The sequence below is a fragment of the Eulemur rufifrons genome, chromosome 15, assembly GCF_041146395.1.
Source record: "Eulemur rufifrons isolate Redbay chromosome 15, OSU_ERuf_1, whole genome shotgun sequence".
In the NCBI taxonomy this organism is placed as follows: domain Eukaryota; kingdom Metazoa; phylum Chordata; class Mammalia; order Primates; family Lemuridae; genus Eulemur; species Eulemur rufifrons.
This window is the reverse complement of record NC_090997.1, coordinates 36,400,535-36,423,265: the sequence shown is the minus strand read 5'-3', so window position 1 is coordinate 36,423,265 and position 22,731 is coordinate 36,400,535. Positions and strand designations below refer to the sequence as shown.

The following is a 22,731-nucleotide window of genomic DNA, read 5'->3' as shown; positions in this document are numbered from 1 at the left end:
AGTGCTTTGAAAAGTTATACTGATGTAAAGTAATATCATTATCATATTATCTTGTCCAAATCTAGCACGAGTTACTAACTAGATTGTCAAATTGAGTTTTCAAAACAAGCCTTGTCCAACAGTTTATTTTTGAGATGGGACGGAAAGAAAAATAAGACTGAAAGCTAGCAGGGGTTGGGGAGAGGGTGAGTTTCAGGGAAAGCTTTCTTCCCTGCTAAAATAGAGAAAAGAGCCCTGTTCTCCTGCTGCACAGTATTATCTGGATGTGACACGTGGAACTTCCGAGCCAACCTGCAACCAGCCAGAGGGTGCTGCCAACGCACAGAGGAGAGCAGAACCAAGAGAACTGCAGAAAAACAGAGCCGAACCCTGACACACCTCGCCTGGAGCCTGGCCTAACTATGGACTTCCTCGTGTGAGATGATAAATCCCTTTGCTGCCTAAGCAATTGAGTTTCCCTCTTAAATAATTCACACGTTATCTACTAAGTAGAAAAACCCCCATCACGATAAATAGAGAAGACTTTAAAAAACTTTCAACAAAACTAAATTTGATGTCTTGGTAGGAAAAATAACTTCTAAGCAGTACCAGACAAGTAAAGCTCTTTCAAATATGAGTTTCAAGTCCTATTACTAGTAATGTCAATCATAGACACAGAAAAAACACTAGTAAATGTACTCACTATATCTTTCCTTATTTCTCAAAGATAGAGTTAAAAAATACATACCTATACAGTCCTGATTATCCACATAATGCACTTCATTAACACCTAAACCTTCTTTTTGATAGAGTTCTTGTTCCTAAAAATGAAATAATCATAATCATAGATATGGAAATACTGTGTGATATGAAATAGACTCAATGTTTTGTGCTGTTTCTGATCATAACATTTATTATTTAGAATGCAAAGGTATATAACAGCTAGTATAGTCCTAAATAGTTTTCTAGAGATGGAACAGATTTTGAACATTTGCAGACGGGCACTAAAATCAAGGACATAGCAATTAACTACAAATGGGCTCCAATACCTACATAGTGATATAATATATATGAAGTATACATCAAATGGGGAAAATAAGTATAATTTAGAAGAACATATAAATCAAAGTTGAGTCTTTAGATGTAAGTCTAGTATGTTCTTAAAAAATTTTTAAACAATTTTTATCACAGATGAGTACACTATGCCATGAGCTTAAGGTAATTTGTTTTAACATTGTTTCCTGAATGTTTAAATACTTTTTCCTATGAAATACATTAAAAAAGGTTTCCAACATTCTAGAAGGCACTGTCCACTTTATCTCAGTCTGAATTTGAAATTCACATTTTAAAAGATGTCATAAAAGTAAACATAAATCAAGGTACTGTCTCCTCTTTATAAAGTTTCTAGATAAAGCTTCTTGCTGAGCTGGTGTGGAAGGGAAGGATTAAGTCATGTTAAATGAAAGATATGCAAGTAAAACTTCACATGATAATAGAAGAACTAATGTGGTTGGATAAAACACTTTCAAATAAACTATCTTACTGATAAGTACTTGTTTTATCTGTTTGTTTATGCCAGAATTCATTTAACTGTAGCATATAAGTAAAATACACAAAAGCTGGAATGTGCTGGGAAGCCCGTAAAGACATAGACATAATAAAAATATGGGAAAAGATAGATGGGATGGGAACAGGAAAATAAATATTGCACATTTCAGCCCAGATACAGTGGAGGAAATAACTTAGAATATAGCAGTGCTAATATGAAGAAAATACAGTATCGTAGGACAGCAAACAGAAAAGGGGGGCTCAGACCTGCAGAAGTTACTAGAATGCTCTGGGAATTAGTTTCTTTATCCGTAAAATAAGGGGCTGGACTAGATGACCTCTCAGGTCCTTTTACTTCTACTCTCTCATTCAATAAAACATATCTCAAATAGTACTATGAAAAGAAAGTCAAAGGTATTGGTAGGAAATAGTGGAGGATCCAAATTCAGGGAAAAAATTGTGAGCCTACTCATAAATAAACTGATTCAAAGCTACCTTTACTTTCGGCACTCTAAAGAATTAGAAAGCAACTTTCCTAGACTTGGTATTCTGAATGTCTGCCACATCCACAGTTATTTACCACGAATAGTGGCAGGAAGTTCCTTACTGGACCAGAGGTGGTGCCTGGCCAAAGGCAAGCCATTTGCAGGCTGGCTGTTTACAAAGTACAGCCCACAAGGGACCGTTGCAGGGAAAGTACAGCCCAGAGGCACTTCAGGCCAATGGCTCCATGGACTCTCCTGCCCTGGTGCCTTTGCCACTGTGCATAGAGAAAAGGCAAGTAGGCAGTAGAAGGGACTTGGAAGAAGGGCAGGAGACCCCCAAGGACAAGGAAGAAAGTAGAAAGCTGTTTGGCAGTGGCAGAAGTAGAGACAACAGAATTAGAAAAAGAAACAAAGAGAACTTCTAGTCTAGTAAAAACCACCAGTAAGAAACAATAGATGTTCACTTATGAGGAGGCACCTATTATCATTTTTATCAGGTCTTAAGCTTCAGCTGAACCATTAACACTTCTGATGTGCCCAGGGGCCTCTTCTGGGCTTCCCAAGTTCCCCGGGCCACCATCCCTTATACCCCATCAAAACCCATCAATCAGGGTAACTGCAGCATGTCTCTCCTCCTGGAAATTTAAAATAGCCTAATACAGATCTTAAGTTTAAAGTATAATGACAATTACCTCCTTCAGAATTCTTTCGTTAAAAAATTGTTGAAGTTTTTCATTGCAATAGTTGATGCAAAATTGTTCAAAACTGTTATGTTCAAAGTACTCTGAAAATATAAACCAGAACCAAGAGTCATCATCAGATCAACTTCATATAACTTTATCATACAATAAAATGTTATTATATTAATATATTATTTTTTAAATTAGGTTAAAGAGCATATAATTGTTCTATGCTTCCCAAATGCTCTTATTTCAAGACATAAAATTTGAGGGGTATTAAAATTAAGTATTAAGAATATCCTGCTTCAATTGACAAAAAAGGTGTTTGTCAGATGAGATAAATGTTATATAGCAAAAGCTATAAAATGTAAGCTACTTATAATAACCTTTTAAAGCACAGGTATTAAAGCAATCTAAATTAAGGCACAAAGATGACTTACAATGCAAGTGCTTTAGAAAACTTTTTTCCACATCATCTGTAAAATTACAGTTTTCAAAACTGCTATGGATACTAATTCATTTCTAAAATCAAGAGATTATATTACATGCTATATAAGATCTATATAGCTCTAAAATTTTATGGTTCTGTATATATGTATGTTATGCTAAAACTAGTATAGACTGTAAAATCTTAAGTTAGTGATGAGTGTTTCTCTATCTTTGAACCAAAGGTAATGATTTATTACAAATTTTAAAATATATATCACATCGGCCGGGCGCGGTGGCTCACGCCTGTAATCCTAGCACTCTGGGAGGCCGAGGCGGGTGGATCGCTCAAGGTCAGGAGTTCGAGACCAGCCTGAGCAAGAGCGAGACCCCGTCTCTACTAAAAATAGAAAGAAATTATCTGGACAACTAAAATATATATAGAAAAAATTAGCCGGGCATGGTGGCACATGCCTGTAGTCCCAGCTACTCGGGAGGCTGAGGCAGTAGGATTGCTTGAGCCCAGGTGTTTGAGGTTGCTGTGAGCTAGGCTGACGCCACGGCACTCACTCTAGCCAGGGCAACAAAGCGACACTCTGTCTTAAAAAAAATAAATAAATAAAAAATAAAAATAAAATAAAATAAAATAAAATATATATCACATCAAAAGAAAAACTCTGTCCCCCCCAAAACATAAACACTCATACCTTCCCTTGGGAAAGGCAAACAAACCAGGAAGGAGGAAGATACCACTTCTTCACAGCCAGAAAGAACGCACACATCGATAAAGCCCGATACAAAATCCATTGAATTTACTTCAAGATTTTTACAACACAGTCCATTCAGAACAAAGCAACATTAAGATGCTGGTGACCCATTTCATTTCTGGTTGAACACCCCTACAGTTGTTCTCAATTACTTACCTTGATATCTTATTCATTTGATGGAAAATTAATTGAAAATAGCTATTTGCTGACAACACTAGCGAAGAATTTTTACACAGTCATGAAGTTTGGCCTATGGGTTAGGTCAATCTATATCCAGCTCTACATGTCAGTCGATGGTTTTAGTGACTTTATTATCCTTATTTATTATCTTTATTTAGTTATTGACCTTATCATCTTTTTTTAAGAGACCAGGTCTCACTCTGCCACCCAGGCTGGAGTGCAGTGGTATGATCATAGTTCACTGCAGCCTAAAACTCCTGGGCTTAAGCAATCATCCCACCTCAACCTTCTGAGTAACTAGAATTACAGGTGTGGGCCACCATACCTGGCAACCTTATTATCTTTATTGGTAGCACTCAAGAGCTTACCTGTATTTAGGTGAACCCATTTAAGAGTATAGTGATACCCTTAACCATAATACTTTCAATCAACATGTTTAAATTTTAGCATTAGCGTGACTAAGACTAACCCCCATGAGTCCTTCCTTTGTGTTTTTAAAGCATTGGCTTCCTATTTAAGTCATATTATGAAATGCAGGTATGGACATGCAATTGACAATACAACAAGTGAAAGGTATTACAGGGTGAAAAGGGTTTTTTTTAATTTAATATGCGTGAAAAAACATCAAACTAATATAAACTCACAAAGGAAACTATACTTACCAAAACCAGCAATATCTAGGACTCCAATAAAGTAGGATGATGTTTCAAAAGGAAAACACTGATTTACTCTGTTTACCACATGATCAAAAAGATGGCTGTAGACTGTCTTTGCCAAGGCATCACGAGCATTGTTTGCTTGCTCCACTTTCAGAGGTACCCTGTAAGAGAAGATTATGCCAATAAAAACTATGATAGTATGCTGTAAAAATAACGCCAGACCCCAAGGTCAAAGTATACCTGCACACATTCACTGTGAAAAAGAAAAAAAAATAGCTACCCAGGGTCATGTGTGAACAGACACATATAAACGCAGCTAAGTAGAAAACTACCAGAGAAGAACTAAAGGAGTTAACTAAAATTAGATAGAAAATCTATTATTAGGTAAAAGAACTTTAGGATTAAACAATCATTTTAACCTTAATTTATGCTTCACTTTATATGCTGAATATATAAAAATCACTCAGGGGAATAATAATCTTTTTTATTTTATTTAAATCCAAAAGCAGCTTTGTTTAATTCAGAATAACTTTAAAGTTTGGTAACTTCTTTAGATTGTTTAGGAAAAAATGTTTACATCTTAAAATTTGAACTACCCAACTCTACTTTTTAATATAAATAACTGCATAGTGTAACAGTAGTAGATGTTGCAGGTAGATACATAGCCACTGTACTCAAGAAAATTACACTCTGATGAAGAGAGACTGGCATAAAAGAGAATTTCTAAACACCATGCTAAATGCTACCACAAAGATAAGCATGGAGCACTGTGAAAGCACCCCCCTAAAAAAAAAAAAAAAATCAAATTTGGAAGTAGCTTTGAAAGCCATTCAGGTCAGCCTGATACTTGAATTCCCCCTAAATAGTGCATTTCCAACTTTTATTTCCTATAATGGAATCCTTTCTTGAAGTGAATTTTATGCAGGCACCCTGTCCATTGAATGCATAAAACAAACACTTTGCAACAAAGCAGAAATAGGGAAATGGAGAAAACAATATCTGAGGACCACCCACCTGTACCTTTATGGACCTTCCCTTGGGCACCAGACATATCTCTAAGGAACCAAGCAATGATAGGACACTGCTCTACAAACGCCTTCCAGAGTTTTTCTTTGTAATAAGAATAATTTTGAATTAGCAAAGAATCTGGTTAAGCATATCTTGCTAATGTTTCCAAAAGTGTAAGAGGTAGCCAATTTTCTGAGTGGCTAAAAGCTTTTCAAAAAAATCTTCGCTTTAATTTGTTGAAAATTTTTCTGATACATGTCACTAGAGCTCACTGGCTATCTTATTTAGCAAGGTATAGAGGATCTGACTCTTTTCCCCCCACAAATGAAGATCTTTCAGTGCCTCAGAATGAAAAGCCTGAATATCAATTTTATTCTATAGTACCAAAACCAGAAATACATAAAATACAGGATATTAAGCCAAAAGTATACATATACCCAGGTACAATCTAGAAGTTCTTAGCTACCAATTTTAAAAATCTTGGCTAGGGCCTAATTTTCTTGTCGTGTGCAAGATTCTTTTAACTCAAGAATCCTAAAGATAATGGAAGTTTTATTTGCTGAGTATTTTGCTTAAGTGAGTTCTGTTTAATAAAAGTTTTAGTATACACCATTTGCATGGAAAATCACTTTAAAGTAAAATGATCTGTGGCCTAAAACAGTCAGATATTGATTTACATTAACAGCTCCTATTTTCATAGCTGTACAAAAGTTAAATCTCTCTCTCACCTTATAAATTCCAAATTTGTGCCATCTAGAATATCTGTAAGGAAAAATTCTAAGAGCTATGCTAAACCCTATTTATATGGTGGATTACTACAGTAAGATGCAAGAATTTTGATCTATCAAGCACAGGTTTTAGAACATTATAATGAAAAGAATGAATTACACATAAAGATTAACTTTAAATCTTAGTGTTCTCAAAAAAAAAAAGATTTTTCCTTGACAAACTGCAAGGCAGAATTTTTGCAGAGCAATGAGTTAAGGAACTTACTTTATAACTGTTCCTTTGGTGCCCCCTGCTGTTGTCAGCATGACTCGTGTGGTTAAACTTACTCGAAGATCATCTTGGTCCAAACCCAACAACTCAGCACAATATTCCAAAGACTGAGCAGATTTATTCTTCAGATTACAACCACCTAATGAAAATATATTTTAATTTGAAATTAATGAACGTTATGTAAACCAGATTTTCAAGACCCATTTCTTTGAATTATACTTCACTTATATAAAACTATGGAATAGACAAGTCTTATTTGTAACTCTTTTTTTTTTTTTTTTTTGAGACAGAGTCTCTCTCTGTTGCCCAGGCTAGAGTGAGTGCCGTGGCGTCAGCCTAGCTCACAGCAACCTCAAACTCCTGAGCTCAAGCGATCCTCCTGTCTCAGCCTCCCGAGTAGCTGGGACTACAGGCATGCACCACCATGCCCGGCTAATTTTTTCTATATATATATTTAGCTGTCCATATAATTTCTTTCTATTTTTAGTAGAGATGGGGTCTCGCTCTTGCTCAGGCTGGTCTCGAACTCCTGAGCTCAAACGATCCGCCCACCTCGGCCTCTCAGAGTGCTAGGATTACAGGCGTGAGCCACCACGCCCGGCCTTATTTGTAACTCTTAAATCTACCTTACATTTTTACCATCCTTGACAGACACCCATACTGCTAAGGTCAACAGAAGACTCTCACTCACTCTGGGCAGTCCACAGCATAATCCTTTCAGCTCATCAATATTAAACTGCTACTGTTTCATTTTCTATGCCTTTGTAAGTAAAACACATTAATGATGGGTTATAATCCTTTATAATATTAAATCTCTAGAGAAATATAGTGCCTTATCATTAAAATTCATATGACTCCAGGAAACTTTAAGCAGTAATTTTAGTGCTAATGTTGTAAGGCACTTTAGCAGGCCAATTCGGATATAGATGTCAATGTACACGTGTATATGTGTACATATGCATGTGTTCATGTTGCTTGGGTATGGAAGGAGAGGGTGAAGAGGCAATTGCTATTACCTGTACAGTTTAAATATTCCTTATCTTAAATGATTGGGACCAAAAGTATTTCAGACTTTGGATTTTTTTCAGATTTTGGAACACCTGCATATACATAATGAGATATCATGGGAGGGGACCCAAGTCTAAACATGAAATTCATTTATGTTCATACACACCTTATACACACTTATACTGCTGTCCAGTTTCTCCAACAGCTTGACTTTCTGTGCTACAGATAAACAAAAATGCTTCCTTTTTCTTATCACTGTTACCCAAGGGGTATCTGCAGGCCTCCTTGACATTTACAACAATATCTTTACACCACAGAGCAGAGAATAAGCAAAAACGCACAATGAGTGATGCACGCAGGTCTTGGCAGCATGTGGAGCACTGTGAGGAACCTGCCATTGACACATCCGGCCTGTGCACGTGCCATTTTGTTACCTTTTGTATTTGCTTGGGGGAATCTGGGGGTGTGAGGAAAAGATACATCTCAGCTGAAGGGGACTGGGAAGGTAATTTTTCCCTTGGGAATGCTAAATAAACTGTGTTGTGCACCTGTGTTTTGACTGTGACCTGTCACGTGAGGTCAGATGTGGAATTTTCCACTTGTGGTGTCATGTTGGTGCTCAGAAAGTTTCAAATTCTGGAGCATTTCGGGTTTCAAATTTTCAGATTAGAGGTGCTCAACAAATACATCATGTCTATAGATTTATCCCTATAGAGGCTGTTTTTAAAGTATTATATAGAAAGACAGTGCTCTAGTCTCTAGGCTGATCTGGCTCCACAACTACAACTCTGAACAAGTTACTTATTGACTCTGTGCTCACTTTCCTCATCCATAAAATTTACATAATAATTGTACCTACTTTATATGATGGTTATGAAGAATAATAAAGTAATATATGTGAAGTGCTTAGAATAGTGCCTGGTACATAGTAATCACCATATAAAAAGTTACCATTCTTTATCTTTATTTAGTATAGTATAATATTAAAAATAATAAACATTTTATGAATATTTTCAAAGATTAATGTTTATAAATGATTTATTCCAGGATTATCTAACTTCAAAACTACAATGAATGTGTGAAAATCGTAATGAGGATTTTATCATGACAAATTCACAAACTTCAGACCAGTCTCTGAAGAAACATGAAAAATGAGATCTTATAGTAACTGGTTATCAAGACAATTCATTGAGGAAAGAATAGCTTTTTGAACAAATGATACTGGAACAATTACACACACACAAAAATGATGTTGGACCCCTATTCTCACCTATATTCAAAAATTAATCCAAAATGAAATCAAAGACCTAAATATAAGAGCTAAAGCTATTAAACTTTTAGAGGAAAACATAAGTATAAATCTTCATGATCTTGGAGTAAATCTTCATTTCTTTAATATAACATCAAAAGCACAAGCAACTAAAGAAAAATATAAATAAACTGGACTTTATAGATATCAAAAACTTTTGTGTTTCAAAGAACACTAACAACAAGTAAAAATATAACCCATAGAATGAGAAAAATGATTTGTAAATTATATATCTAATAGGATACTTGTACCTAGAATATATTAAAAAAACACCCTTACAACTCGGTAATAAAAGACAATCCGATTAAATAAGCAAAAGATTTGAACAAACATTTCTTAAAAAAAAGATATACAAATACCTAATAAGCACATGAAAAGATATTCAACATCACGAGCCATCAGGAAAATGAAAAGAAAAAACACAATAAGCTAACACTTTACACTCACTATGACTGGGATAAACATATACTATTGGTGAGAATGTGGAGAAACTGGAACCCTCATACTCTGTTGATAAGAATGTAAAATGGAATAGCTACTTTGAAAGACAGTCTGACAGTTTCTCAAAGGTTAAACAGAGCTACAATGTGATTCAACAATTTCACTCCTCAGTATATACTCAAGGGAAACAAAAACATGTATCTAAACAAAAATATTCTTAGCAGCATTATTTATAATAGCCAAAAATTGGAAACAACCAACTGGATCATGCAGTATTTAGGACATTCTGCATACATCTCCATGTTCTACCGCAGGATAATAATAAGAGGTGTGAAAATGCCACCTATCACTTCTAGCAACATTTCTAAAGCATATGTTAATTATTTTAAACTTAAAATCTCTTTGTGTTAGAATTTTCCACATGCTCTCTTGGCATGACAATGCTAGGGAACAAATGAAATGTATGCTAACAATCATTATATTTTCAAAATAAATTTTCTGATCCCTCCAAAAAACTAATAAATTTTTATGCACACTAAAAACATATCTAATTTTACTTGCATTTTTTTCATTTTAAACTGGAATTTGTATTTTAATTTTATTTTTTCATTGAAAGCACTTATAATGATTACTATATGCCAGGCACAAATATTCCTATCATTTTACTAATATTTAACTTATTTACTTCTCACAACATGAGGCAGGGACTATTATTAGCCCCCGGTTACAGTGAGGAAAGGGTTAAGTTCCTTGCCCAAGGTCACACAAACAGTACAGGGTGAAGCAGTCTGGTCCAAGAGCCTGTGGTCCTACCCACTACACTGTGCTGCATCTCTTGTTATTGCTTTGACAGCATCACAGAACATTAAATCTGAAAGTCATTAAGACTTTTTTGTCTGCTCATTCACAGATCACAAATTTGAGTGACCTGGGGGCAAGAAGGGACAATTACCACAAGCCTGAGTTAGTCAGAAAAGAGTAGAACCAGCTCTCACACCTCCAACTTCATTAATAATCACATATATCACGTAACTTGTACGCCGGTTCCACTTCTGGTAAAACGGAGATAATATCCCCTCTTTCATTATATTTATGATGTTTAGATTATGTTATGTTTATGATAAAATACAGAATATGAAGGGTCTTGCACATAAGACGCTTTTTTTTAACGTTCTTTGTTTTCCTTCATTTTGTGCCCCTTCCCTATAGGCAAACTATTGCTAGCTACTGTACCTTATAAGGCCTTCTCTTGGATTATTTCACTTCGAAAATGCTCAGAGAGCCTCTGGGATCTGACAAGGAAGCTCATGGTGTTGACTGCCATATTAAATGTGATTTAGGTTTTTCTTAACTTATCGTTGGTATACAATTCTAAAATAATGTCTGAATGCAGGAGCTGACAATCTTTTTCTCTAAAGGGCCAAAGAGTAAATATTTTAAGCTTTGTAGGACATACAGTGTCTGTCACAACCACTCAATTCTGCCACTGTAGCATGAAAGCTGGTATAGACAATACATAAATGAATGGGTGTGGCTGTGTTCCAATGACATTGTACTTACAAAAACAGACAGTGAGTCAAATTTAGCCCATGGGCCATAGCTTGCCAATCCTTATATTCCTGGATCAAATTTAGAATTATGCAAAGTCTTACTGGTTACGCAGAGATTGAAACACTAGAGCTGAAAAGTTGCTATCAGGCATTTAAATATTCTTTTCCATTTGCATAAAAATAAAAATGTTAATTTATTTTCATTTCTCATTAATAAAGGATATGGGCTTTTACATATTAAACTGCCCTAATTAACTGATTTAAATTTAGATCCATGAATCAGAAAAATTTCAAAAACACTTTAATAGATGACAGAGAATTAATCTGTTCACGTATTAGAAAAGTACAATATCAGGCTGGGCTCGGTGGCTCACGCCTGTAATCCTAACACTCTGGGAGGCCAAGGCGGGAGGATCACTTGAGGTCAGGAGTTCGAGACCAGCCTGAGTAAGAGCGAGAGACCCCATCTCTACTAAAAAAAAATAGAAAGAAATTATCTGGACAACTAAAAATATATAGAAAAAATTAGTCAGGCATGGTGGCACATGCCTGTAGTCCCAGCTACTCAGGAGGCTGAAGCAGAAGGATTGCTTGAGCCCAGGAGTTTGAGGTTGCTGTGAGCTGGGTTGACGCCACGGCACTCTAGCCTGGGCAACAGAGTGAGACTCTGTCTCAAGCAAAAAAAAAAAAAGTACAATATCAGTTTGAAAATTGAACTAAATACGAACCCGGTAGTCAGTTACTTATCCTTCAAAAATTAAAGGTTTATTCCTCATCATTATCACTGATTTGTTTGAAACAGCTCATTAATAACTGAGAATGAAGCATCCTTCATTTGGGAGATTCACCATGTAGCACAGCATGTCCTAGAAATCTCTAAAAAATTTTAACAAACCTGCACATAAACAGATTTAATTTTCATATGACAAAGAAAGAATAGAAATTCTATCTAATTTTATCCCCCTTAAAAAGAAAAAAAAAACCTGAAGTGCTGCCGGCTTCCTCAAAATCAATATTTCCAAGGTGCAGGACACCAGCTACCACCCGGAAGAGATCAAGCTTTTCTTCATCATCCAAGCCAATTTTTTTCATGGCTGTACACATTCTAATAAAATCTCCATGGTCATCTAACAGAGGATCTTTCAAGGAACCTGCCTTAAGATACTACAAAACAAAAAGACATCAATTAACTGATCTTTACGTTAAGTAGACTAAAACCACTACAACAGGTCCATTAATGCACTATATAACATGCAAAAATAAAATGTGTCAGTGGAAAAACTTTAGCATTCTAACATTCAAAAACTGAATGATTGGGTAAAGTGTTCATAGGATCTCTCTGTACTATTTCTTACTACACGTGAATCTACAATTATCTCAATAAAATTTTCAATTAAAAGAATGAAATCAGATGTTTTCAATTAAATTATATTTTTTACTATAAAGTATTATAATACTAGGATATTACATAAAGATATAAAATGAGGAGGAAATATCAGTAGTTGAAAAGAATTAATATACACACATCAAAAAGAACTGAGGGGCTGGGCGTGGTGGCTCACACTTATAATCCTAGCACTTTGCGAGGCCAAGGTGGGAGGATCAATTGAGGTCAGAAGTTCAAGACCAGCCTGAGCAAGAGCCAGACTCTGTCTCTATTAAAAAAATAGAAAATAAATTAGCAGGGCAATTATAATAGAAAAAATTAGCAGGGCATGGTGGCACATGCCTACAGTCCCAGCTACTCAAGAGGCTGAGGCAGGAGGATTGCTTGAGCCCAGGAGTTTGAGGTTGCTGTGAGCTAGGTTGATGCTACGGCACTCTAGCCCGGGTAACAGAGTGAGTCTCTGTCTCAAAAAAACAAAACAAAACAAAAAAAAACTGAGGTAGTGATGAATATGTTAATTAATTTGATTTAATTATTCCATAATATATACATATATCAAGATATTACATTGTTCCCCAATGTGTTGTATAAATATATATAATTTTTGTCAATTAAAAATAAAGAAAGAAAAAAATAGGTAAAAATTGTAATAAAAATTTAATCTGACAATTAGCATGATACTTCTTTAGGTTAAGTATCATCAATTTCACCAATATTAAATAGTGGACAGGTTTCATGGCCTGAGAATTATTTTTTTAACCTTCCTATATAAGTATATTTGAGGTAAAGTGTATTAGTAAGCATTATGCTTACTCTAAGAATTTATGCATTTACTTAAAACATTTCAAAAAAAATGAAATTTGTTTTCTCTTCTAAAAGAAGAACTTGCATCTAAAGTATTCATTTGTTAGAACCTATAACAAACTCTGAAAAAAAGAAGAAGAAAATCAGGCCTGCAGAAATTAGAAGGAGAAACATAAAAGTTACTGGACACAGAAAGATTTAACTAGAAATTTTCCAGAACTTGAGCATGAAGAAGTGAAGTTAAAACATTAGGTAACATAGCATCAGAATTAATTGGTCAATAAAGATGCCTTTTGGAAGATGTTTTTTTCTCACGGTAAACAAATGCTTTCCAGCTAAAGTTGTAATTGTCCTTCCACAAAATTCTTTAAAATGTTCAATTATGTGTGTATGAAATTTCTGGAAAATCTCTAGATAATGAAATTCAATTTTATTCTTAAAAGAAGCAAAGAAAACAATCACATGCAGCCAGATTTAACAGAAAACACACATTTTGCAGAATTTTTAGTCTTGCAATTGAATGCTTGCTTCATTTAAAAACTGTTTATAATCAAAAGTTAATGAACATATTTGCTATATGGCAGACTAAAAATACTGCATTCTTCTAAAAATTATACACAGCTTAAAGATACTCAAATGTAATTAGGTAAAGTGTTTAATTAGTCAAAATGATCACCTCATCCTCCTGATAAAGAAGACATAAAAAGTAATTTAAACATATTAATCCATTGTTCACTTATACAAACACACACACACACTCTCTCAATAATGTAAGTCCTGAAAAAGTATACCGACTCTAGAATCAGAAAGAGTACAATTTTCTTCTTTGGAGAGTACATACTGCTCTTTGAGAGTAAAGTCCAGTTTTCTTTCTTCTCTACTCAGTTTTTTCTATGCCAAAAGATCAAATTTATATTCTCTTTTTCCTCCTTTAGGACAGCTGCAATGTCCCACTAGGAAATGTCTCCAGTATCTTAGTGGAAAGAATACTTTTATATTTTGACATCTTAGAAAAATATAGTCTCAGCAAGACAAAGGAAGATACCATAAATATTAATGTTGCTTCTTAAAGTTCCAACCAGGACTGTAACATAAACTTTATGATTTATAATTTGGAAATCTATATCTAAAATAATACTTAAAATGTCAAATTAAACAAAAATTAACTGTGGACTCACCTGCTCAGAATTCAAAATAATGGGAAATTTTATTTGCTTTCTGTTCTTTTATATGAATATATTAAAGACATAATTCATCTCACCCATTTTAAGAGGAGTCAAAAATATCTGGCTCTTCATGTAGGAGCATTAAAAACTGACCACAATAAAACCTTGTTCAATTAAATACTCAGTATAAATCTTTCAATAAAATTAACAAAGGCAATATTAACTAGTCCCTATCATTAATCTTTATTTGGTATTTCATAATTTAAGCATCTTGAATAAATACAACTTAATATAACTTATTAAACATTGCACATTAAAATGTATAATGGTTATAAAATTTTGGATTAAGGATTTAATGTTTTTAAAATAATACTTAATGGTATAATTATATCTAATTACTCCTAGAAATATAATTTAGTGGGATCAATAAACAAAACTTTTCATATGATAGTAATATGATATTTTAAAGAGAAATACAATAATATATAAACATCCTTTCACAAGAATGCTTAATTTATTTATTGTCTACATCAAAGCTTACTTCAGCCTTGAAGTAGACATTAAATTATAAAAGATATATACTTAATTCAAAGTGAGTAATATGAGCTAAGTTTTAAAAATGCTCTTAGAAGAGAATAATTTTTAGTCAATGTAATACCTTCATACTTGGAAATAGAATGAGAGGAGAGTAGTACATTGAGGCCCAACTAAGAAAAACCAGACACCAACAAAGGTATTAAGCATTGTACTGAGAGAGAGACTTGAATGAGTACTTAAAATACAAACCCAAAGGCAAGAAATCTTTGGGCTTCAAAATAAAAAATATACCCTCAGCATGATTTTTTTTTTTTTGCATTAAAGATTTTTAGAAAAAAAGTCTACTATACCTCAGGACTTTTGCGGTTCTGTAAAATCTGTTTGTCAGTTTCTTTGTTAGCAAAGTATCTAGTGCAGCCTCGGTTTAAATACTACGACAAAAAATTTAAAATATAATTAACATATGTGATCTACAGAGAAATAATACAGAAGAAAACATTACTTATCAAATAGTGATAAACATAAAGAATTTCTAAATACAACTTGAATAATGTTTAATCTCTTAATTAAAACAATAATAAAAATCCTAATTCCTGAAAGCAGAGTAAATGATTAAAATAAAAATCAATACCATAAAGATTTCCTATTTTTTAAAGGGCAACAATTTTATATCTTCTCAGTATCAAATATCTTTTTTAAAAGATAATCCATAAAATAAGTGTTGGAGATAATGAAAATTCACCTTCCTACTTAATATGTAGTGCCTCAAATAAGGACCCACACTGTGGTTTAATACTTCAAGGAATATTTTAAATTCTGAATAATTAAGAAACATTATCCTTGATTTTCTTAATTTCTGATTTTTAGAATCACTTCCTCAAAACATGCCTTTCACATTTACTGACAGTTAACAATGACTAAACAGAAATTACAATACTTACTTTATGAATCAAATAATTTCAGCTTTTCTTATCTCAATGATTTACTTTGCTTCCCAGAGCCTTCTAAAAGCTAAGTCTTTTCAAAACACAGAAGGGAAGCAGAAGAAATTAATATAGTAGTCTCTGAGAGAATCCAGTACCCACAATTAGGAGGAAGTCAGGAAGGAAGTACACAGAGAACAGGATGGAAAATTTTTTAAACTCGAGATCAGGTCACTATGATTCCACTGCATCATAGCATGAATTCCAAAATTAAATACAGTACATCATAGATACACTGAAAAAAAATTTATAGTAAATTTGAATATTAAGGGATAAATTAATATTTGAGATAATCAATACATCTATCATTCCCCCTCCATTATAATGAAATACTAAAATACAGTAAAACTGGATAATGATATGCAGAGTTTTTCTTCTACCCTACAATCTTTGGGAAAAAAATAAAAGAGAAGGGAAAAGGGATAATGCTGGTAAGCATTTTCAATTGACTGTTTCAAAAAAGAGCTCTTTTGCTTAGTAGGATAAGAGGAGCTAACACATACGAAGACAAAACAAACATTTTCTTTGCTACCAAGTGTTTTATCTCCCCATTCCCACTGCTTTGTCAAATATTTAGCTTTTGGTCAGCTGGACTTAATATTAAAACCTAGAAAAGATACTTGCTTCTTCCAACTTTTATATAATTAGAACACTGTAGCTATTCCTGCCATCCATTCTCATTCTATCCAAGCTTTCTTTAAACCGAAGGATCTTTGCAAGACTATAGCAAATGCTTTCATAAAACATGTGCAAAAATATTTGAAAAGTTTAAATAATGCAAGCATTTTAAACTGTTCATTTTCTAAAATACATGTGTAGTTAATAAAAATGTTTTCAAACAGGTATATCTACATAATTGCTTACATACTAATTACTATAGAGTAGTGACCAAAAGATTAAACAATTTTGGAAATTTTCAGCCTAGTATAAGGTACTCCTTTGTTTTTACAACCTGATCTATCAGTGTCAACTGGAGAGGTAAACTACTGAAAAAGCTGATGAAATTAACCAACATCCTTTCAAGTCATTTTAAAGCGGAATCACTTGGGGAGGGGGATATAGGAGTGTGTGTGTGCATACATATGAGAGTAATATGCAATTAGACAGCAGACATACGTAATGCTGTTCCCCATTCTCCCTTTTACCACCAGTAGGACTCTCCAGTGAGAAAGGAAATCATGCCTCCTGGTTCACACCAGAGGCAGGAAACCCTCTGACCTGATAAATTTCAGTAGCTGCCCTTTCAGGATGCCTGCCATTGTGCCTGGAAAGGCTGTACATTGCGAGACTCAGAAATACTATGTTCCCAAGATTCCAGGCACGAAGAAATGCTAGATTAAGACCAGAATAGTCGCATCCCTTTATCATCAAATAATTTTTGACAAACCAACATCGTCATTATATTTCATATGATTCATAGTAATTTATATTCCCTTTCTTAAAACCATAATAAAGAAATGCCTCTTCTACTTTCATGAATATGGGCAACTAACTTCAAATTCCAATTAATTTGGAGGGTTCTAGAGAAGGTTGGACATTTTAGAAGTATATAAACAGATGAATTTATAAAGCATTTTAAGATGCTTTACACACAGAGCAATGAGAAATACGTATGTCATGATTCTCAAATGGAAGATTTCTGCCCAAAGAGGACTAACTGAATCACCTGGTGAACGTCATATAAACTACATTCCTATACCCATACAGGGACACTATTTTTTTTTTTTGTTGAGAATTTGTAAATTATATTAACCATCCCCAGTCACCATTTTTTGAAACTCTACACCCTTGGCTTGTGATTCTTAGTGCTCCCTATACTACTCTCACAACTCCAACTGTGTTTTCTTTCTTGGGTACCGCTTCATCTGCTCATCACCATCAACTCCAGTTTGGATCCTGGCACATGCTTCTCTGCATTATGCCACAATCTCTTCACTGCCACTGTTTTAACTATCACTGAAGTACGGACACCTCCCAAACCCTATCTCCAGCACACTCCAAGGCGCTGATCCTCAGGTTGGTATGCCCAACTGTCTTCCGAACATCTCCACTTAGATAATCCATAAGCTCAAAACTGAACTCCTTCTATATGCCGCAAACTTTACATCTCACCCCAATAATGGTATTTACATCCAGCGAATTACCCTAGTCAAATTTTTGAAAATTATTCTAGACTCTTTTTTCTCCCTGCCATATTCAGTCTCCAAGTCCTACCAATTTTATCTCCTAATATTTTACAAATTCCTTCCTCTGTAACTCTGCCATTGCTAAACCTGAAAAGGCACTTTAGAAACCCTTACTTCAACTATAGCTACAGGTTCCCAACCAGTCAACCTATGGTTTCAATTGCTATCCATCCCCTCCCCCGCCCCCTGAAAGCCATTCTCCATATTAAAGCCAAAGAAAAGCACAGATCTGATATCTAACTCCCTATCTAAAGCCCTTCAATAGCTCTTTACAGAAGTAGATCACTCTCCAGCCTCATCTCCCACCATTTCCTGCCTTGCCCTTTAAGGTGTTTTCCTGCCTGCCTTTCTTCATCTTTTTACATATACCAGGAATACCCTTTGCATCTTTCTGGGTCTAGTTAACACTTGAAACTCCTTCAGGATTCTGATCAAGCAATCAATTCCTCCAGTAAACCTTTCCAAAACCTTGGGATGCTACAACGTTCTATGCATATCTCCTTCTTATCATTCGGCATGTCAGTCAGAGTGTGCACGCGCGTGTGCGTGTGTGTGTGTGTGTGTGTGTGTGGTGTTTCCCACAACATACTAAGTTGCTCATGAACAGAGACTGTGTCTTATTTATATTTTTAATCCTGGCACAATGCATGGTAACCAATGGCCAAGCAATAAATATTTGTTGTTGAATTAAAAAATATAATCATATATCCTTTATTAATATTAATTTAGTGGTCCAACTTTGTTACAGATAAATCAAAGGTGACTTTAAAGCTAGTATTAAAGAATTATTATAAATTTCTCAATTAGTTTAAATTAATATGAGGTTTAACATCTATCCTTTTACCTATCTCATTATGTGCTGCCTCATATAGTGTTATGTTATAAACTCAACAGTAAACCTTAATAGAGATCTCCTCAGTACAGCAGTCATGCTAACATGTTATACTTGATTTAATGTAAGTTATATACACAAACTAGACAACAAAATTCACTAAAATTTTAGAATTAAAGGCAATTCAATATGCAAAAATTGTATGAAATTTCTTTTTCTCCAACCTACCCGAAAATTATCTGGGGAGCTCAAATGAAGTTTTTCCCTAGTATCTTCAGAAGCACCAGCACATAACCTATAAAAGATATGATAATTCCTTTCCTCTTTGCCTTGAACACAGATTCTCGATTTCTCTAGAAGATAATGTGAAACAAATCCTCCAACAACTGAACTCTAGAAAAAAAAATTAGAGAACATACATGTGTGTATTCATTTAAAGTCTTAAAGTATAACTTACCAATATTAAATTATTTACTTTTCTAATAAACATTTATCTATCAAAGAGGTTATAATATTCATCAAATAAAGGGGAAAAAGCAGATAACTAAATGTAACCTTAGAGTATTTGTAGCAGTCATCCTCCATTTGAAACATCCTCATTAAGTCTCTACACAGATACTTTTAAGTTTTGAACCTTTATAAAATCAGGATTGACTTTGCACTATGTCTCAGTACAGGTGTTAGAAGATCTTCATATACGGTAATACTCAATGCTGAAGTCAAATCCAATATTTGTGTAATAAATTATAGGGGAGCTTTTGGATAGTCATAGTGAACATATATATTCTAACCATCTAAGTAACAGAGAAACTTATAGGGATTTACAGTAAGTTCTAGTACAGTACCAATTCTATCAAGACCCCTGTATTTTTCACAAATACTCTCCAAATCTATCATCCCAAAACTCACTCTCACTTACCTTTTCATTGAAATGTATTTCTACAAATTTTCCAAATCTACTGCTGTTATTGTTACGAACAGTTTTTGCATTTCCAAAGGCTTCTAAGAGCGGGTTAGCTATTGAGAAAGAAACAAAAATATTCCATCAAAAAATTAGCATAAAGGAAAATTATAAAACAATATTCATAGTAAATACATATTTGTTAATAAGCAAATATGGCTAAATATGTTATAAAAATATTAACATGAAAGAATTCACATGTAATGTCAAATTCCACAGATATTTATTATTTACCCACTATGTCCAGGCACTATTCAAGTGTAGAAGATGGAGGAATTACTCAAAATATATATAAATGTTGTGAGAAACACTAAATTTTAAAAAGTCACTAGGTCACAAAATTTGTAACTCAACTTTAAAAATTATTCCTTAAGAATTTTAAGGTTTTAACAAGTACATCAGCCCTACAAGAGTACTGAGAAAACATAAAACTATAAACTTCTTATGGCAAAATAAAAGCAAAAAAGTTACCACTTTCCTTTTCTAAAATACATTATACATTAACATAATCTCCAGATTTAATATTTTTACATGTACAGCCAATGAAATTTAACAAATTAAGAGTTTTACAGAATTACCTAAGAAAAGCTTTCAGAATAACAGTTTTTAAAATCCCAATGAATGTAACATTTTAATTGTTATTTTGTAATCTCTCTCTCTCTCACACACATACACACACGCACACACACACTTATGACTGGATAAGGATTAATAGTCTATTCTTTTTATTAAAAAAATTTTCATTGATAGGGCTGGGCGCCGTGGCTCACACCTGTAATCCTAGCACTCTGGGAGGCCGAGGTGGGCAGATTGCTCGAGGTCAGGAGTTCGAGACCAGCCTGAGCAAGAGCAAGACCCCGTCTCTACTAAAAATAGAAAGAAATTATCTGGCCAACTAAAATATATATAGAAAAAATTAGCCGGGCATGGTGGCACATGCCTGTAGTCCCAGCTACTCAGGAGGCTGGGGCAGTAGAATCGCTTGAGCCCAGGAGTTAGAGGTTGCTGTGAGCTAGGCTGACACCACGGCACTCACTCTAGCCCGGGCAACAAAGCGAGACTCTGTCTCAAAAAAAAAAAAAAAAAAAAATTAAAAAAAAAATTTTCATTGATAATACCTGTACACATTTATGGGAAACACATGTTTCATTACATACACAGAACATGTAATGATCAGAATATTTATGATATTGCATCACCATGAGCATTTATCATTTCTATGTGTTGAAAACATTTCAAGTCCTCACTTCTAGCTGTTTTGAAATGTACAATATATTGTTGTTAACCATAGTCACCCTAGTCTATTAAACATTAGAACCTATTCCTTTTATTTAACTACACGTTTGCACCAATTAACTAACCGGTCTTTAACTCTCCCCATCTCCCCCAAACATCCTTTCCAGGCTCTGATAACTACCATTCTATAGAATCTATTCCTGTACTCATCAAAGTCTCAACTATAAATATACCAGATTAGTGTTAACCTGACATATTCTCCATCAACAACCTCAAATTGTTTCATAATGTTTGTTAGAATATTTATTATGAAGCCTTCTGAAGTCCATTTTTCTCATTCTATCCACAGGAACTAGTCTCCAAACCCTTTTAAAGATCATTCCCCAGCCATTTTACTTGCCACAATAAATAAGAAAGTACTAAAACTAGAAGAAATGTTAGCATATATTCCTCACTTTTTGGATGGGCAAGAAAACTGATGCCAACAAGGTCAACTGACTCAGATGGCCACAACTGGCTGTTGACAAAGTGGGACTCAATAGCAGGTCTCCCAACTCCCTTACTGATGATCGACCAGTTTGTGCTGAAGAATTTAATTTAAGTGAAATGCTCCAAAAGAGGATAAGAATTTCTCCATCAGAAAATCATATTAATGTTATTAATAAAATACTCATTCCAAAACCAACAACCAAATTTCCACTAAGGACGGCATCAAAAGATTCTATGACCTTTCAGTTACTTCTATGATTCTCCATTAAGGGGCTACAGAAACATTTGAAACAATAATTTCCAACTTTTCTCAACTATAACATACTATATACTGCACAGCATGTTACCATGGAAGAAACTGGGCTTATATCCAATTCACAAGCAAGTTTGTACCTCAGTAAGCAAATCAGAATACTAATTAGTCTTTTATTGAGTTAACCCATAATTTGTTCTTTTTATTAATTTATTCCATTTTTAAGGATAATTCCCTCACTAAAGTAAAGTACTTTACTGTGAATAAATCATTACTTATGAGATCCTCATACCTGGGTGTGTCACAAAAATCACAGTGAGAAGTGTTAATAAAGCTAGAAAATTCTTTATATTAAAAAACATGAAAAACTTTATTGATGTATAACTTTAAAAATATTTATTAGAGTTGGATTTAGATTCATCTAATGCATATTTTATAGAGTTGTGGAAAACACACATCAAATGTGCTAGCTATGATCTAGCAAAATGCATAAACATAGAAGTTCCCTAATAAATTTTTGTTCAACTAAAATTTTCCTTTAAAATGTCTAAATAGTGTTAAAATATGCATTTAGTATTACATGTGGTTATGATGCCTAGGTTTATATCCCATTTCCTCAACTGATGAACTACATGATCTTCAGCAAGTTACTAAAACTCTTATTACCACCTCAGTTTTTTCCCCTTAAAGTGGAGATAAAATAATACCTACTTCATTCTATAAAGATTTAGAGAACAGATTTTAAGCAAATCAGACAATGCCTATTATACCACACATGTTAATATCACCATCATTACTAAAATATTTACTGAGTACCTAGTGGAGGAAAGTGAAGAAGGGGGAACGAGAAAGAGTGTC

At 34.0% G+C, this 22,731-nt stretch overlaps 1 protein-coding gene across 5 annotated transcripts in view; it reads right to left on the bottom strand.

Moving 5' to 3' along the window:
* The window catches only part of MYO6 (myosin VI), a 137,027-nt gene that overhangs the window by 39,587 nt on the left and 74,709 nt on the right, over positions 1-22,731 (bottom strand). For all 5 annotated transcript variants that reach the window (XM_069488911.1, XM_069488909.1, XM_069488912.1 and 2 more), the window contains exons 8-15: positions 19,854-19,951; positions 19,163-19,327; positions 15,284-15,364; positions 12,023-12,203; positions 6,726-6,870; positions 4,728-4,885; positions 2,705-2,796; positions 728-800 (exon numbers count right to left, since the gene is read on the bottom strand). In XM_069488911.1, the coding sequence (XP_069345012.1) occupies positions 728-800; positions 2,705-2,796; positions 4,728-4,885; positions 6,726-6,870; positions 12,023-12,203; positions 15,284-15,364; positions 19,163-19,327; positions 19,854-19,951 (993 nt within the window). The remainder of the gene's footprint in view (positions 1-727; positions 801-2,704; positions 2,797-4,727; positions 4,886-6,725; positions 6,871-12,022; positions 12,204-15,283; positions 15,365-19,162; positions 19,328-19,853; positions 19,952-22,731) is intronic.